Below are 18,610 nucleotides of genomic sequence, written 5' to 3'. Positions count from 1 at the left end.
AAAGACAAGACATAATCTGCTAGTTTGCAGTTTCCCCAAGGAGTAGCATTATACACATTGTTTTAGTTTATAAAACTTGGGGTATTGAGCCAGTTTAGAGTATATTTATTGGATTTGAGTAGAATATATTACATATATTACATATATTTACATTACAGATGATCTGGATGTCAGCGTACATGTTAAAATCCACCTCCCACTTAAAAAAAAACCCCACACAAATTTAGCATATAAATATTAAATAGAGAAGAGAATGCTGACCCTGGTGGGACTCTGGCAGTTACCAACTGACAAGAACGGTCATCAATAAAAAGCTGCTTCTTACAGCAGGTTAAAAAAAAATCATAAAACCAATTTTTTTTTTTTTTTTGTAATACAATTTAAAATGAAACCTATTCCAATAGCAGCAAGTCCGTATAAGAGTAACATATGATTAACCATAGCGAAGGCAAAGGAAATATCTTAAAAAAAACAAACAAAAAAAAAACCAACAAAGACCTCTTATCCAGATGGCGAAGAAGGGAGTCAAACAGAAACTAACACAGTTTCAGTACTATGATCTTGTAAACCATCTAGGGTCTCCTTCAAATGAAAAAGGCAATACATAAAAGTGATGCTATGTTCTCCAAGGAGTTTTTCCAGCTAATTCTTTTGTCAGTTTTGGAAATGTGCATTTTTTTTTAATGTTTTTATTTTATACAGTACAGGGGGAAATGTGTTGATTTTGCACAGAAGGCAGAGTTGGGCTTTTAGGGGTTTCCAGGGTTGTGGATGCCTGGCTTTCGCTCCATGCAGGTTACCCCCATGCACCCTTTTTTCATTTCCACCTCTAGCCTTTAGGGATCCACAGTGTTTCCCATGCCTTTTTCAATTTGTTTACTGTTTTTGTCTGCCCTTCTGGAACAGATAGTGAATTCTAGGCATCCACCACCCTCTCCGTGAAGAAATATTTCATGATGTTGGTTCTGAATCGTCCCTCTTAGAGGTCATGAAATGAAACTCCAGGGTTGTGGATGCCTGGCATGTCCTTCAGAGGTGGTCAAGATGAAAACAAACAAATTCAAAAAGGCATGGGATAAACACTGTGGAACCTAAAGGCTAGACGTGGAAATGAAGGAAAGGGCGCATGGGGGTAACCTGCATGGAACGGCAGCTACTACCCTTAACAGAAGGCATAGGGATTACTACTTTTAACCAATTAGCTTTCATGATTGACGCAACATTGCTCTCCAGTTCAATGGTGGAGGAAAAAGGCAGGGCCCTGACTTTTATAGTCCTAGGTACTAATACACAGACATTAGGGGGAAAGTGCAGGACTGCTTCTATGGTCATGTCCAAAAGCATAGCTTGTTCAAGCAGCATTGTCTGAATTATCAAGACGGCTACTCACCCTGTAAAATGCTGAAATTATACTAGCTAGTAAGAATATAGGTTAAAAAAAAGACACTTCACATCTATTTTATGTCAAGCCTGAGTTCTAAGACACATTAGCTAGAAGGTATCTAGATAAGGGAGATCATAAGTATTAGGAAATAGAATTGAACAGTATTGATAAGAGGCAGGATTACCCTCCAGAGTCCCAGCAAAAGTCCCGGATTCAGACAGAAGAGTTTGACTAACTTGTCACAGCCAATCATTGTACTGTTTCTTGTTAGGTTCGTCAGGTCATACTCTGCAATCAGAGAGCGCCGCCAAGGTCTTGGAAGCAATAGTAAACAAAAAGAAAGAGGAGAATTTGTGTTAGCACAAACCTTCAGCCACTTCTCCCCTGACACCAACAGCATGCAGCTAATTATAACAGAATCTGTGAAGGATAAAGGCAAATGCCAGTCATCATTCAACAGACTGACAGATGTCTCACCGCTTCCAAGACTGAGAATTACCAATTGCTTCCACCAAAATTTATGAACAGAGGTGGCAAGTGTGTGGGGAAAACTCATTCAAGCCTGCCTATCCAGTCATCTACTCCAAAGGTCAAAGAATCCTAGCTGTCTAATGCTACATTTCTTCACTTTTGCAGATTAATCACAATTAGAGCAGATTCTCTGCTTGGGTTTAAAATGCTACAATCTGGATGTTTGTTTTAATATTTGATTCTCACTATGACTTCTTTACAGGTGAAATTCAATCTGCCAAACCAATTATTTTAGAGTGAAAGTATAATCTGAGTTCCTCAAAATATTTAAATGATATTTCTGCTTCCTTACATTGTCTGATCACATCCCTATGATGTAGCTCTGGCTATATTAGGATAGTTTTATGCTGGATTTGGCATGCAGACAGTGCTGTAGGAAAATTAAGGTACTACTCTAAGGGGTCTACATATTAAGCAGCAGTAATGGATTTGCATGTGGTTAATAGTGTTTACTGTTTTGTAAAAGCAGAGTTGCTTATCTGTAACAGGTGTTCTAGAACAGAAAGATGTTGGTCCTCACATATCTGTGACATCAGATGGAGCCCAGCATGGAAAAGTTTTGTCAAAGTTTCTAGAAACTTTGACAGACACACTGAGAATGCCCCACATGCCACCATCCACCGTAGGGTCCCTCTTCAGTCTTATAACATAGAATTTGCAAACAATAAAACAAAAGAACCCAACTCCGTGGGCTGGCAGGCGGTGTCCTAGGAGAACACCTGATACAGGTAAGCAACTCTTTCTCCTAGGACAAGCAGGATGTATTCCTCACACATGGGTGAATACATATCTACAGGCTGCTCCAAACCTAAGAAAACCAGCACATAACCGGTGCCAATGTGAACAACCAGTGCTGCTATAACACCGGGAGACAGCCTGAACCAGAACAACAGTCCCTAGATAGGAAGAGTTGGGTCTACGGCTGAAACAGATTATGGAGGACCGACGGACCAAAATTACTGTCATGTCACCCATCTTTGTCCAAACAGTAATGAGAAGTGAAGGTATGGAGGGAACTCCAGGTCGCTGCTCAACAGATCTCGTGTACGGGTACCGCACACAAGTGAGCCACTGAAGCTGACATGGCTCGTACAGAATGAGCCTTGACATGGCCCTTAAATTGTAATCCCGCCGGTGCATAGCAGAATGAAATACAGTCTGCTGGCCAGTTGGATAGGGTCTGTTTGGACACTGCGACTCTCAATATGTTCTCTTCAAAGGAGACAAAAAGTTGCGTGGACTCGCGATGAGTCGCCATCCGGTCCAGTTAAAAGGCCAGGGACCTTTTACAATCCAGAGTGTGCAGGACACGCTCACCTTGGTAACAGTGTGGTCTGGGAAAAAAAGGCGAGCAGGATAATATTGATTGAGATGGAATTCCGTGACCACCTTCGGTAGGCACTATGGATGCGTATACAAAACCACCTTATCAAAAAATTTGTATAAGGTGGGTATTTTACCAAAACCTGAAGTTCACTGACCCTGCGTGCCGAGGTGACTGCCACTAGGAAGACGACCGTTCCAGGTTAGGTACTTAAGGTCACAAGATCTCAGGGGTTCAAATGGTGCCCTCATGAGATGGGTCAGCACCATGCTGAGGTCCTGGTATACTGCTGAGGGCTGTATGGGGGGCTTGAGCTGGAGTAAACCGCACATGAAATGCCCCACGAGAGGATGGGATGAGATGGACGGGCCAACCACCCCCTGATGATATGCTCAGATTGCACTGAGGTGGACTCTCACAGAGGTGGTTTTTAAGCCAGCCTCGGATAGGTACAAGAGATAATCCAGAAGGAGAAAGGTCCAAACTATTTCCCTCACACCAAACCGAGAACCTCTTCCACTTGAGAGGGTAAAATTTCCCTTGTGGAGGAATTTCCTAGTAGAAGGATTCCTGGACTCCACCACGCTGTCCAAAAGGCCTGGAGCCTGCAGGGTCACTTGATCAACATCCACGCTGTGAGGGACAAGACTTGGAGATTGGGATGGCATAGCCTGCCCTGATCAGGTCCGGAGCAGTTCCCAGCCGGATAGAAGGTTAGGAGGATAGAACCTGCAGAAGCGGGAACCAGATTTGTCATGGCCAATACGGCACATTCAGGATCATGGAGTCTCGGTCCTGTTGAAGTTTCAGGAGCGTCTTAGAGACTAGTGAGATCAGAGGATATACATACAGGAGGCCGGTGCCCCAATGATACATGAAGGCATCTGAAGCTGGCCAACTGGCTGTCCTGGCCAGGAAGCAGAAGTGATCCACTTTCTTGTTGTCCATGAAAGCTAACAGATCTAATGTCTGGGATTCCCCAAAGACGAAAGTTCCAGTTCGCCACCTCTTGCTTTAGGGACGTCGGGGCGGAAGGTCCGACTCAATGCGTCCACCATATTTTCTGCTCCTGGGAGGTATACGGCCCAGAGGAGAATGCACTGCGAGAGAGTCCAGGACCAGATCTGTACCACCTCTTGACAGAGGAGGAACAAACCCGTTCCCCCCTGCTTGTTCAGGTACCACATTGCCACCTGATTGTGAGTTTGGACCTAAACCTTGTTGGCCAAGCGATCCCAAAATGTCCATAGGGCATACCGGTTCACCCGGAGCTCCAGGAAACTGAGCTGGGGCTGTTGCTCCGGGTGCTGAAGTCTGCAACATGGACCCTCAACCCATGTGAAACGCATCCATGGTGACAACAACATGAGGTGGAGAGACCTGGAACGGCATTCCCACCTCTAGGTTGAACAGGGTTTCCCACCACACGAGGGACTGCCGAAGTGGAGCGGTGACCAAGATGTGAGCTTGAGGGTCCTGGGTGGCTTGGCACCACAGAGTGCAATGTCCACTGTGCATATGCAGGCGAGCAAAAGGTGTGAAATACACCATCACCACCTTATGCCCCAAAAGACTCAAGATCTGGTGCGCAGAGACGTGACGGCTGCGAGAGATCGATCCCACCAGGGTCATGAGGTTCAATGCTCAGTCCCGTGGCAGAAATGCCTTTGTCTGGACTGTGTCGAACCTGGCTCCGATAAAGTCCAACTGTAGTAATGGGAGAAGCTGGGATTTCGGATAGTTGATCAGAAATCCCAAGCTCTCCAGGACCCGAATGGTGGAGCGGAGAGAATACACCGCTCCCTGCCTGGAGTCGCTCTTGATAAGCCAATCGTCCAGGTAGGGGAAGACATGTACCCTATATCTCTTTAGATAAGTTCCCACTACCGCCAAGCATTTTGTGAAGAAGCGGGGTGCAGAGGTGAGACCGAAAGGAAGCACCCGATACTGATAGTGCTCTTTCCCTATCAGAAATGAAGGTATTTTAAAATGGCAGGGGGAGATCGCAATATGAGCATAGGCGTCTGAGATCGAGGGAGCAAAGCCAGTCCTCACCCCAGTCCTGAGGAGAGGAATTAGAGCCCACAACAAGACCATCTTGAATTTTTCTCTTACAAGAAATTGGTTCAATGCCCTTAGGTCTAAGATTGGGTGAAGGCCTCTGGTTTTCTTGGGAATCAGGAAATACCTGGAGTAGAAGCTGTCACCTTCCTTATTTGGTGGAACAGGTTTGACGGCTCGAGCCATTAAGAGGGCGGAGAGCTCTAGCTGAAGAATTTGCTGATCCGACGCAAACCTCCATGGGGGACCCGGGAAAGATTGCAGAGGGGTCCGTTGGAAGTTCAGTCTGTATCCCCACCGAACAATGGAGAGGACCCACTGGTCCAAAGTGAGTGATGGCCACCGGTTGGCAAAGAGTTGTAGATGCCCTCCCACCGGAGGGTCATTCCCCAGGGGTACAGATTGCTGGCTTAAACTCCCTTGCCACCAGCCAAAATCCCATGGTGGGGCTCTGCTGCGGGGCAGTGGGTGGCCAAGGGATGCATGGCTGCCCCGCTCTTGGCCTAGTTGGGGGCCTCTGGGGTCTTGCTCTAAATGTCAGCGGATAATACTTCCATGGTCTGTAAAAAAGGTGGCTGAAAGTTTGTCGGGATGGCTTTTTACCCGAGGATTGAGGGTCCAAAGTGCTGGCCGATAACTGCTGAAGGGTCTCATGGTCATCCTTCAGTCGCACTACCGCTTCTGATCTTATCACCAAAGAAATTCTCACTTGTACTGGGCAAATCCACCAGGCGGTTCCTGTACTTCAAGTTGGAGATCCAAAACCTGAGGCCAGGCCATGTATCGAGCCCCAATGCCAGCCGCTGCCACTCTTGCTGCTGTTTCAAACATGTCACAAGCCAACCGGACTTCGTGTTTGTCACATTCCAGGCCTTGTTGAATCACCTTCAGGAAATCCTCCAGAAACTGTTGTGGGAGGCGCTCCACCAGATCTTGGACTTGCTTCCAGAGGTCTCTGGAGTATTGGCTCAAATACAGCTGATAGCAAGCCATCCGGGCTGACAACATGGAACCCTGGAAGACCCTCCTTCCCAGAGAATCCAGGGCCCTGTGTTCTCGGCTTCGAGGAGAAAAAGCATGAGTGTGCAACTTCTTTGTTTTCTTTAAGGTGGATTTCACCACTACCGACTGTGTGGAAGCTGACTGTGTTCAAATCTTGTGGTGGGTTGAACTAGATGGACAGCATCAGTCTTTCTGATCACCGGTGGAATGGAAATGGGATGTTCTCAGAGATGGACAACCAAATCTTTAAAGCTATCATGTGCTGGTACAGCAACCATCTCTTGGAGCAACCACAAACTGCAGGACTTCTAGCATCTTGTGTCTGGGGTCCTGTTCAGTGAGGAGCTGAAAAGGCACAGATTCTGCCATGGTCCTCACAAATCTGGCAAAAGTTAAGTCCTCGGGTGGGGACTTTTGCCTTTCCTCGGAGGAGATGGCTCGGAAGGCAAGACCTCTGAGTCCTTCGTCAAGGACAGTGACGGCTTGCCCTCCCAAGGATCATAGGGGGCATCCTCCTCACTCTGGGTGCCAGGGGACACCTAAGGCAGAGCCCCCAGCGGGCTTTTATGCCTAGGTCCCGACATCCTCGGAAGCAACGAAAACAGTGTGGACCCTGAATGCACCACTGGAACCAGAGGGTGTACTGGCATCGAAGGACCCGCAGGCACTGGTAGCACAGAGGGAATCGGTAGCTCTGATGGCATGGATCCCAAAGACTCCGGGAGGGCTAGTGCCAATCAGGGTACCTTGCGCAGTAGAGGCACCATCAACCCCAAAGAACCATCCTTATCAGAGGAGTCACTCACCGGGATAGTTACTGGTGGTGGCTGCATCAATGCCCCTTTCGTTGTCGATGGGACTTCTAGGCATCGGGGCAGGCTGAGTCAGCAAGATGCCGAGCAGCAGGTCCAGCTGTTCTAGCAAAGGCACAAGCACCGATGGAGTCTGGTCCGGTGGCATTGGTGTCTCGATGCCCTGCAGGGCCCAGCCGCCAGCAACACACATCTCTCCAAATCCTCCTCAAATGCTAACATGGATAGGACAGCCTGAGGAGGCGGCGGTAAAATCAGATCAGCCCTGGAACTATGGGGGGGGGGGGGGGGGAATCTATGCCCACCATCAATCTAGCCAATCTCGGTGGGGATAGCTGTGGTGCTTTGAGTTGCCCAGAAGGCAAGGCTTCCTTGATCTGGGACTGCTTGGGGGGCAGCACAGACAGTGCCAGTGCCCTCCTGTGGTCCAACATATGCGATGACAAAGATATATAAGTGATGTTTCCTTTATTTCCCTTGATGCTTGGCCCAGTCTTTCCCTGGAGCAGAGGGAGATGGCGAGGATCTAGACATGGAACAAGAAGAAACAAACAATGGATGGTCCCCCACACCTAGCTCTAAACCGGCGACTGGTAAAAAAATTTTTACCACGGTGCCTGAGAAAGATCACAAAAAGTGCAGAGGGTCCCAATGGGACATGGAAAGAGCAGAAAGAAGGTTTTCCACACAAAAAGGAGCACCAGCTCCACAGTCACAAGGCTTCAGTGTCATGGAAAGAGAGAGACTGAAGAAGGACCCCGCGCGGATGTGTGGATGGTGGCATGCTAGTGTGTCTGTCAAAGTTTCAAGAAACTTTGACAAACGTTTTCCATGCCGGGATCCATCTGATGATGTGACCCATGTGTAAAGACTACCATCCTGCTTATCCTAGGAGAATCACATTAATCATGAGCTAAATGGAAATAAACAGAATTTGCAATTATTACAAATTTCCATTTTCTCTTCAACCCTAAATCACAAACACAACACAACCATGCTACTGAGCTAGATCATAAGTCAATGCATGCAAATCAGCTCACTAGCATGGCAATGAATTGTGTAGATTGCAAAAACTCTTTGTGAGCTGCAGTACTTATGGAATCAGATATACCTCAAGAGGTATAGCTAACTCCCACTCAGCCCAGGAGCAAAGATGCCCAGTGGTGCTGCTAAGGCAGCTATTTAAAGAAGCCACAAGCCTTGTAATAATCCCTCCATTCCCATGTGCAAAATCCCCGGTAGACAAAGAGGTTGATTTTAAAACAAGCACGCATGCATCCTTATTTCCACAAATCGGTGAATGAGCAAGTATATGCTAGAGTTTTAATTGTGCATGCACTTAAGCGAGTAAATTTTAAAATGCCCAAATCACGCATATGCATGCTCCTAATTTTAAGAGGTTTCTCGAGCACAGCTAGCGCATGTGTGTCTTCCATAGAACCTTGTCAGATTTTACATGCGTATGTCAACAAATTTCAAAACATACTCACATGAGGCACAGTCCAAGTTTTACAATTAGTCCAGGTTAATAGCAAGGTCATTCAGACCTCTCCTTCATCCTTCACACCTCCCCAGTTGACCTGGACCCCTCACTCTATTCCTTAAGCCCTAAAACTCGAGATCTATAGACTTATTCCTCATCAGGAGCAACAGTAAAGTTACACAGATATTTAGCATGTGAACGTTGCGGTTTTCGATCCGTTCCAGAACGCACATGCCCCATCCATTCACCACCCCTTATTCTTTATGTGGGCAAGGTACATACGCGCTCAATTTATCCGCATTACTCACATGCGGCCCACATACACACATGGCCATTTTTGCACGAACAATGTTTTCAAAATCAACCTGAGAGGTAAGTGGATTCTTACAAAACCTTGTGGTCCCTTTAAAGATGGCAGCCTAAACTGCAAACACAGACACCCATTATAGTGACCTATATAAGCGGTTGGTGACTCACTTGCTTGGGGAGACTGAAGCTGAGGAGTGAAGGGGTGGGGGGGGGTCTCAACTTATAGACTCATTTTCTCCAGCATCAGTTGCTTGAGCTTTACATCTTTGTTATAATAAAAACACTCCAATTTACCATATGATACATTTAAAACAGAATTTCTGAATCAAATAAAAAAAAAGTCACTACACAATGGAGTAGAAGACCAAACAAAATACTCCTCATCCCATACACTCCTTATTAACCCTAAACTCCTGGTTTGAAAACCAGGAGTTTAGGGTTTTCAAACCTTTGTACTTCTTGCTCTGTTCTCCTTATTGTATTCCTTTACTTCTTCCTTAATCCTTTTTTTAAATTTTTGCTTCTCTATCCCTTCCCTTTTCAACATTTCCTCTCCTCTTTGATTTCTAAGTTTCTTTTGTTTATTCTGAGCCTTTCCTCTAGATTCTTCCACCCTGCTGCCATCTCTTCTTGTTCCTTTTTATTTCAATATTTATTTCAATATTAACATTAACATTTATTTCAACATTACCACAGTAATTTGTTCCCAAGGAAATGTGCATCATAATTTAATACATTCTTCCATTCTCCTCTCCTTCTCTCTTATGCCTATACCTTACTCCTCTCATCCCACTTATGCTGTTCCCAGTTTCTCAAATACTGTTCTTCTATCACATATTCCTCACCTCTTTTCTTCATCTCTCTCCTGCCTCTTCACACCCTCCCCCTCTCCCATGTCTACTCTCCACCCTCGTTCTTTCCTCTAGCACTTTCTCCTCACATTCTCCCTTCTCATCTTTCACCTTCCCCAATCTCTTCCCTCAGCTCCACCCTTCCTCTCCATCCTCCTTTGCTCTCCTCTACCTCCTTCCCAAACTCCTCTCCATCTTTGCTTCTCCTTCCTATCTTTTTTCCCCATCTCACTCCCAAGCTCTCTTCTCCTTCACCTTGTGCTCCTTCCCCAATGTTCCCCTCAATTTTTCCATCACTATCCTCTGCCTCCATCTTCTCTCCTCTCTCACCTTCCAATATAGAAAGAGGTACAGTTAGATGCCATATATGTACAGTGTTGCTGGTCCTTTTGTTCCCTCTTCTTTTTAACTATATGCTTTCTCTTTGAAACAGGAAACATGCTTGTAGAAGGAAGGTGGCTGCAGAAAATGACAGCATAGCACATGCTCAGAATTCCACTGACCACTCTGCGAGTCTAATGTCCATATCTGGGAATCTTTGAGTTCTGCTCACCCTGAAATTAGCTAAGGGGATTGATGGGCAAGAGTATGTGAACGTTTCCTCACCCTTCCCTCCAGGCCTGACCTACTGGACTTCCCACACCCAACCCCAGCATTCTCCCCCCGCCCGCTTCTCCATTCCTTCCTAGCCCCAGCACTACCCTCTTTTTCTCCTTGCCTCCTCTCACCCATTTCAGCACTCTCTCCCTGTCACCTTCAATCCCAGCATGCTTCCTTCCCAATGACCCTGCCACCTATTGAGATGCTTTTTTTTTTTAGGATGCCATGCCCCAAGGCAGTCTGCCACCACCTCCTCCTTCAGGCCACCCAGCCTGAGGAAGACGGCAACGTCCGGCTGCAGCACACATCCTCCTTTCTCAGGTTGCTGGGACTTGAAGCAAACTACCTACTCCCTTATGTGATGTGCCAGAGGAAGATTTCTCTAATTTTCCTGTCCACACAGCCCTAGGCAGCCCATCACTTGTCACTGTGCAGCCCAACTCAGGTTACCCTCTTCTTCTGGTCATACTATCTGGGGCAGACAGCTTCCTTTCAGCCATGTGTTACTGCTCCTGCTGGTCAGCCTGGGCTTTGGAAAACATTAACCTCCTCAAGTATCTTAGACCAGGCACCTATGTGACCAGACATGTAAATGGCCCAATATTGAGTTATGCAGGCCTCCACATACATTAGTATTGCTATGATAAAGTAAGGCTCTTGCTGATTGATCAGGTTTTTCAATGACACCCATGCTAATATATCTTAGTAATTAATACACCAGATTCCAAGCCACCCTCAAATTTTACATCCTTCTTGCTGCTGCTTTCAATTGTTCCTCCTGCCACATACTTGCTGCCCCTCTGAAAAAGGTTGCCCACAATCCTTGCCCCTTCTAACAGCAATATCATAATAGGATTATGCACCTATCATTAACAGTCCTCTTGAAAAAAAAAGTAACAAGATGTTCCAAGTGAGGGGGTATAAAATAGTTCACTGCCTGCACTCCATGCTGTGCCAGAACACAGTATTTTCATGGTGGATTATGTTAGCTTTTGAACCAGGTTTAAGATTTATCAGTTTCTTGGCATCCTCCTCCTTCAAAGCACTCAAAAAAAAAAAGGATTATAGCAGCACTGTAATTCTATTAAATGCAGCAAAATAAAGGAGGCATTAACAACCATGGTAATGAATATCTTGCTCATCTCTGATAAGACAAAAACAGGAGAGGATTACTGGGTAAGAATTATGGGCATTTATTAGTAATGTGAGAAAACTAGTTTAGCAACATCTAGGGATCTCAGAGTTGTGAGGTCAGAAATGAATCAAAGCCAAAAAATAGCTTGTAGAAATTTAGGCTCGATGTAAAATTAGAAATAGCAGAATGCTACTGGTACTAACAATACCTGTCAAAAGAAACACATTAAGGTATATAAAGGACAATGCTTAAGAGAAAGCAAGTTTGCTTACTGTAAAAAGTGTTTTCTGTAGATAGTCTCCCAACTACTGGAACTTTGAGCTCTACTAAGCATGTGTGGGAATTCTGTGCAGGTGTTGCCTTGTGAGCTTCCTCAGTCTGTTTCAGAGCTAAACTAGCTATGTAGTCAACTCTCCAGGGAGGACAGCAGGCATTTCATGGCTAATTCATACTTCCATCTACAGAAAATACCATTTATAAGTAAGCAAACTTGTTTTTTCCATCAATAAGCAAGCAGAATTAGCCATTACATGTGGGGAGTCCCAAGCTGGGGATACAGCAGAGTGTTACTTAAAAGGCAACCTGGACTCCACTTTAGTAGGTTACTGTGAAACTAAATTATACAACATTGCCTGCCCAAAGCTACTTTCAGCTCTTCAAAGATTGTCCGTAAAGTAATGATGTATATGTGTGCAAACACGACCATGTGACAACTTTGCAGATGTCCTCTAAAGGAAACTCTCGCAAATGGGCAATGGAAGAAGCTATAGCTCACTTGATGAGCTTTAATTGGACTGGCCAGATCAAGTCTAGCTGAAGTGTTGAATGCATGCTGCTATCCAATTGATAAAGTGTGTTTGGAGACTGCTGTACCCAGCCTGTGCAGGTTATAGGAGACCAAAAGCTGAAAGGCTTGTTGATGCAGCAGAATCATTTTATAATAGGCCCAAGCCCATTTTCAGTCCAAAGTGTGAAGATGCTTCTCACCATCATGGGCATGCAGCCAAGAAAAGAAAAGGGTCAATATGATGGACTGGTTAATGTGGAAGGCACTTCGGGCAAGTCCAAAACTCATTAACTCTTTTCAACAAAGTGACGGCAACCAGGAAGAACATGTTCTATGTTAGATACTTTACTGACACCATTTCCAAAGATTCAAATGGCGGTTTTATAAGATGCAAAAGGACTATATTTAAATTCCAGGGCATCAGAGGTTTGTATACTGGAGGTTTTAAGTGCTATGAGATTTGTCAAGATTGTATCATTTACAAATATGAGATAAGCCACTGTGGCATTGAGGTGAACTTGCACCAACTATGTGGTGAGTCCTGAGTCAGACAAGAGGTGCAGATAGAACAAGAAAGGACAAGAAATGGTATGACTCACAACAAAAGGGGTCAAATCTGTTTGAGCACATCTATTAGAATACTCATTCCATTTGAATGATTAGTTACGCATAGTTAAAGGTTTTCTGACTGAAAAGTACATTACCTTCAATAGACTGAGGCAACAAAAGTTGGCAAATGAGTGCTCAACATCCAAACCATGAAGCTGTGGGCTGGAAGATTGATGAACTAAGTGCCTGTTTTCCTGAGTTAATAGACACACATCTGCTTCGAGGCACGAAGGACGACAAACAAAGTTGTCGAAGATACGCCTTTCAGACTTGTCTGGGCCACACTGGAGGTATGAGAATCATGCAGCCATAGCCCTGAAAGAGCTTCTGTAACATCCTTGCAATCACAGAAATCGGTGGAAAAAGCGTACACGAGATTTGTTCTCCAGTCTACGAAAAGAGCATCATGAACTAGTTTGAGGTCACTGGGAAAAACTGAGCAAAATTAGGCAAGTTTCAGGTTGTGCTCCATCGCAAACAGATTGATGGATGGATGACCCCGACAAATTGAAAAGATTTTCATCTGTGTATATTGCCTGAGATCCCATTCATGAGGATAGTAGAATTGCTGAGGTGATCTGCCAACAAATTGGATATTCTAGTAGGTATGATACTTGGAGTGGTTGATCGTCCACTGCCAAATCACTAATGCTTTCTGACTGAGCATCTGGGAGCCCATGCCACCCAGTTGGAGCTTCTCCCTCAGGTTCCAGTGCCTGTAATGACTATTTTAGATTTGGTTGAAGCTGTGTAGTGATCTGGACTTGCTACTTCTGCATTGCATGTGTTCTTGATCTCAATATCAATACATCTACATTGGCTTCCTCGCTTGGTATCTGTGTTGTATAAAGTAACATCCGGGACACTACAGACCGGTTTGCCTGACTTCAGTGCCAGGAAAAATAGTGGAAAGTGTTCTAAACATCAAAATCACACAACATATAGAAAGACATGGTTTAATGGAACAAAGTCGGCATGGCTTTACCCAGGGCAAGTCTTGCCTCACAAATCTGCTTCACTTTTTTGAAGGAGTTAATAAACATGTGGATAAAGGTGAACGGGTAGATATAGTATACTTGGATTTTCAGAAGGCGTTTGACAAAGTTCCTCATGAGAGGCTTCTAGGAAAAGTAAAAAGTCATGGGATAGGTGGCGATGTCCTTTCGTGGATTGCAAACTGGCTAAAAGACAGGAAACAGAGAGTAGGATTAAATGGACAATTTTCTCAGTGGAAGGGAGTGGGCAGTGGAGTGCCTCAGGGTTCTGTATTGGGACCCTTACTTTTCAATATATTTATAAATGATCTGGAAAGAAATACGATGAGTGACATAATCAAGTTTGCAGATGATACAAAATTGTTCAGAGTAGTTAAATCACAAGCAGATTGTGATAAATTGCAGGAAGACCTTGCAAGACTGGAAAATTGGGCATCAAAAAGGCAGATGAAATTTAATGTGGAAAAGTGCAAGGTGATGCATATAGGGAAAAATAACCCATGCTATAGTTACAGAATGTTAGGTTCCATATTAGGTGCTACAACCCAAGAAAGATCTAGGCGTCATAGTGGATAACACATTGAAATAGTCAGTTCAGTGTGCTGCAGCAGTCAAAAAAGCAAACAGAATGTTGGGAATTATTAGAAAGGGAATGGTGAATAAAACGGAAAAGGTCATAATGCCTCTATCGCTCCATGGTGAGACCGCACCTTGAATAGTGTGTACAATTCTGGCCGCCGCATCTCAATAAAGATATAATTGTGATGGAGAAGGTACAGAGAAGGGCTACCAAAATGATAAGGGGAATGGAACAGCTCCCCTATGAGGAAAGACTAAAGAGGTTAGGACTTTTCAGCTTGGAGAAGAGACGGCTGAGGGGGGATATGATAGAGGTGTTTAAAATCATGAGAGGTCTAGAACGGGTAGATGCGAATCGGTTATTTACTCTTTTTGATAATAGAAAGACTAGGGGGCACTCCATGAAGTTAGCATTTGGCACATTTAAAACTAATCGGAGAAAGTTCTTTTTTACTCAACGCACAATTAAACACTGGAATTTGTTGCCAGAGGATGTGGTTAGTGCAGTTAGTATAGCTGTGTTTATAAAAGGATTGGATAAGTTCTTGGAGGAGAAGTCCATTACCTGCTATTAAGTTCACTACCTGCTATTAAGTTCACTTAGAGAATAGCCACTGCCATTAGCAATAGTAACATGGAATAGACTTAGTTTTTGGGTACTTGCCAGGTTCTTATGGCCTGGATTGACCACTGTTGGAAACAGGATGCTGGGCTTGATGGACCCTTGGTCTGACCCAGTATGGCATGTTCTTACCTCCACATCAAAATCTGAACTTAAATCTGTGCTCTCTTGGACTGCCATGCTTGTAAAAGCAATCTGATTTCCTTCCAGTTAACAATCAACTATAGATATCTAGCATAGGTAAAGGAAATACCTAGGTGAAAAAGTTGAGGAAGCAAGTCAAACTGTGTCTAAACTGGTAGGTCTCTGAATATGTAGATCCTGAAACTTGAGAGGCTCCCCCCCCCCCCCTCCAACAAATGTGACTACGATGCAGTGATCAGAACGTGCAGTTTTCAAAATGACAGCCGTCAACCATCAAGATCACGTCCCCTTTGATTGTGAGGTAAGTGGCAATCCGATCGTAACACTTATGAGTCGTAACACTTAGCCTCATAGTTGGCACAGCTTTTGAATTAAGAACATAAGAACATAAGAAAATGCCATACTGGGTCAGACCAAGGGTTAAGGTGGAGCCCATCCCTTCAGAAGAGACTCCCCCTTCCCCAAAAGGTTCCCCAGTTCCTAACAAAACTGAATCCCTCTTCCTTGCACCATAGTCTCATCCACGCATTGAGACTCCGGAGCTCTGCCTGCCTCTGGTGACCTGTGCGTGGAACAGGGAGCATTTCAGAGAATGCTACCCTGGAGGTTCTGGATTTAATCTTTCTACCTAAGAGCCTAAATTTGGCTTCCAGAACCTCCCTCCCACATTTTCCTATGTCGTTGGTGCCCACATGTACCACGACAGCCGGCTCCTCCCCAGCACTGTCTAAAATCCTATCTAGGTGACGCGTGAGGTCCGCCACCTTCGCACCAGGTAGGCATGTTACCAGGCGATCCTCACGCCCACCAGCCACCCAGCTATCTACATTCCTAATAATCGAATCACCAACTATGACGGCCGACCTAACCCTTCCCTCCTGGGCAGTAGGCCTTGGGGAGATATCCTCAGTGCGAAAGGACAATGCATCACCTAGAGAGCAGGTCCTTGCTACAGGATCCTTTCCTGCTACACCTGGTTGGTGCTCTCCCATTATGAGACCTTCTTCCTCCAAGGCAGCACCAGGGCTGCCAGTCTGAAGTTGGGACTTGACTACTATGTCCCTGAAGGTCTCATCTATATACCTCTCTGTCTGCCTCAGCTCCTCCAGGTCTGCCACTCTAGCCTCCAGAGATCGGACTCGTTCTCTGAGAGCCAGGAGCTCTTTGCATCGCATGCACATGTACAACTTCCCACCGGTGGGTAAAAAATCATACATGTGACACTCGATGCAAAAGACTGGGAAGCCCCCCTCTTGCTGCTGGACTGCTGCCTTCATCTCAATTTTGATCAGTTCCTAGTTAAGTTTTAGGTTGCTATGGGAGTAGGAATTCTCATTTGATTTACTTTCCCCATGGAGGAGACAGAGCAGACAGCTGCTGTCTGCTGCAGCACAAATGCTCCCACTGGCAGCACACCACTGAGTTCTATTGGCATTGCGGCTGCATAGGGAATCGTGATTTAACACACTTGAAGCATAAACTCTGAAACTGAAGTTTAAATCTCCTTTAAAGGGGGGGGGGGGGGTGTCAACTCGAAAGGTGCTGCTGACATTGCTCCCTGCCTGTAGCCCCAAATGGATTTGGAAGCTGCTGTTTCCACAGAGTCGATGATGACATCAGAACGCCAGGGCTACTTTAAGCTGCTTCCTGCAGTATGCAGTGGGGGAACACTTCAGAAGGTGCTGCTGACATCGCTCTCTGCCTGTAGCCACAAACAGATTCAGAAGCCACTGTTCCCGCCAAGGCACTGATGACAGAGCACTAGGGCTACTTTAAGATGCTTTTTGTGGTGCATATCGCCAAAGCCATATGCCAAAGTAGTGTGCTCCTTTGACCAAATTTTATTCTTTCCAATTTCTTTGTCTTACGTTGGGTAAGACAAAGAAAAGAAAACCACAGCCTGCCCTACCCCCACTGCTTTGACCTGGTAAGAGATCCTATGGAGTAACATTTTAAAATCTGTGGAGCAACTGATCCATTGGACTTGACCAGGGAGACTTATGAAACATCGTTGAGTCCTGGGATCGTATTTTGCCCCCTCTACATACTTCAATATGTCTGGGAGCTAGGTCTTGCAAGTGTTCTGAAAGGGATTTATCCCATACACTGAGCTTCAAACTTGTCCCCTAGTGACTGAGCCTCTGCTCCCCTTTATCACGGGGAACAGGGATATTGGGGTAACTGCTGGCTCCATCCACCATTCCTAACCCGATGTGGCAGGAAAAGGCATTGGAACCTGTTCATTGTCCTGCAGATGCCCAGGGAGTGTGAGCTGCCAGCCTCAATATGGAACCTGCAGAAATAACTAAGGGACATCTGGCAAGTTGTGAAGTGAAAAGAAAATTATTCCTTACCTGCTAATTTTCGTTCCTGTAGTACAAAGGATCAGTCCAGACGGTGGGTCCTGGCGAGATCCATGGTCTCGGTGGTGTCGGCGAGGCGTCTCCTGTGGCTTCGCAACTGGTCGGAGGATTCTAGGACCCACAGATCCGAGGTGATGTGGACCCACTCCTCGTAAAAGCGTGAAATTCGTCCCCCAATCCTTGGGGTGGAGGAGTTGGTGAGCTCAGCATCATTGAGCGGATTCGGAGGTGGTCCCCTGGTTCATCCCCTCCCGGGTGGGCCTGCGGCCACGAAAGGACCGGGACCAAGCCTGGGATCTGGAAGAAGGCGTCCGGGGCCCCGTCTGTCGGTAACCACGGTAGCGACGCTGCGCCCAGGACAAGTCCTGGAGGGAGTAAAGGACCTGAAGTTACGCTGGCGATCCTCGGGCAAGCGGTGGACTGCGTTCTCTCCCAGAGACTTGATGATCTGGTCTAGATCCTCACCAAAGAGGAACTTGCCCTTGAACGGAAGGGAGCCCAGGCTGGACTTGAAAGAAGAATCCGCCGACCAGTTGCGAAGCCACAGGAGACGCCTCGCCGACACCATGGATCTCGCCAGGACCCACCGTCTGGACTGATCCTGGTACGTACAGGGAACTGAAACTTCTCTAATAAGCACTGTAGAACATTTATGTTCTTTCTCTGATGAAGTCATAAATTAGTGAATCTAGAGTAGCTAAAACTGAGCAACAACTACCTAAATTAAATTCAGCTGTGTCTAATATTCGATTCTCTACGATGTCTATTATTAATGATAATTTATTTTTATATTGGAAAAACAAAGCAATGGAAAATATATTGAGAGCCCAGAATCTGTGATTCTTAAATTTTCCTAAATCCATATGGATCTCCGTAAGTGAACTCTTGAAAAAAATATTTTCTTGAAATCTTTCAATTCTCTTCTCAGAAAGAATTTAATATCTATGTCATCTTCTGGATAAAAAGATTCTTATGATTTTTGCTGGAAATTCTAATGTCTTAGAGCCTATTTTTAGTTT

The 18,610-nt window shown here is 45.4% G+C and overlaps 1 protein-coding gene across 6 annotated transcripts in view; it reads right to left on the bottom strand.

Annotated features, from left to right (window-relative positions):
• Positions 1 to 18,610, bottom strand: part of FBXO15 (F-box protein 15) — a 229,876-nt gene that overhangs the window by 118,662 nt on the left and 92,604 nt on the right. For all 6 annotated transcript variants that reach the window (XM_029590885.1, XM_029590886.1, XM_029590883.1 and 3 more), the window contains one exon: positions 1,569 to 1,698. In XM_029590885.1, the coding sequence (XP_029446745.1) occupies positions 1,569 to 1,698 (130 nt within the window). The remainder of the gene's footprint in view (positions 1 to 1,568; positions 1,699 to 18,610) is intronic.

The sequence above is a fragment of the Rhinatrema bivittatum genome, chromosome 2 (assembly GCF_901001135.1).
Source record: "Rhinatrema bivittatum chromosome 2, aRhiBiv1.1, whole genome shotgun sequence".
In the NCBI taxonomy this organism is placed as follows: Eukaryota; Metazoa; Chordata; class Amphibia; order Gymnophiona; family Rhinatrematidae; genus Rhinatrema; species Rhinatrema bivittatum.
This window is presented reverse-complemented; position numbering and strand designations above follow the sequence as displayed.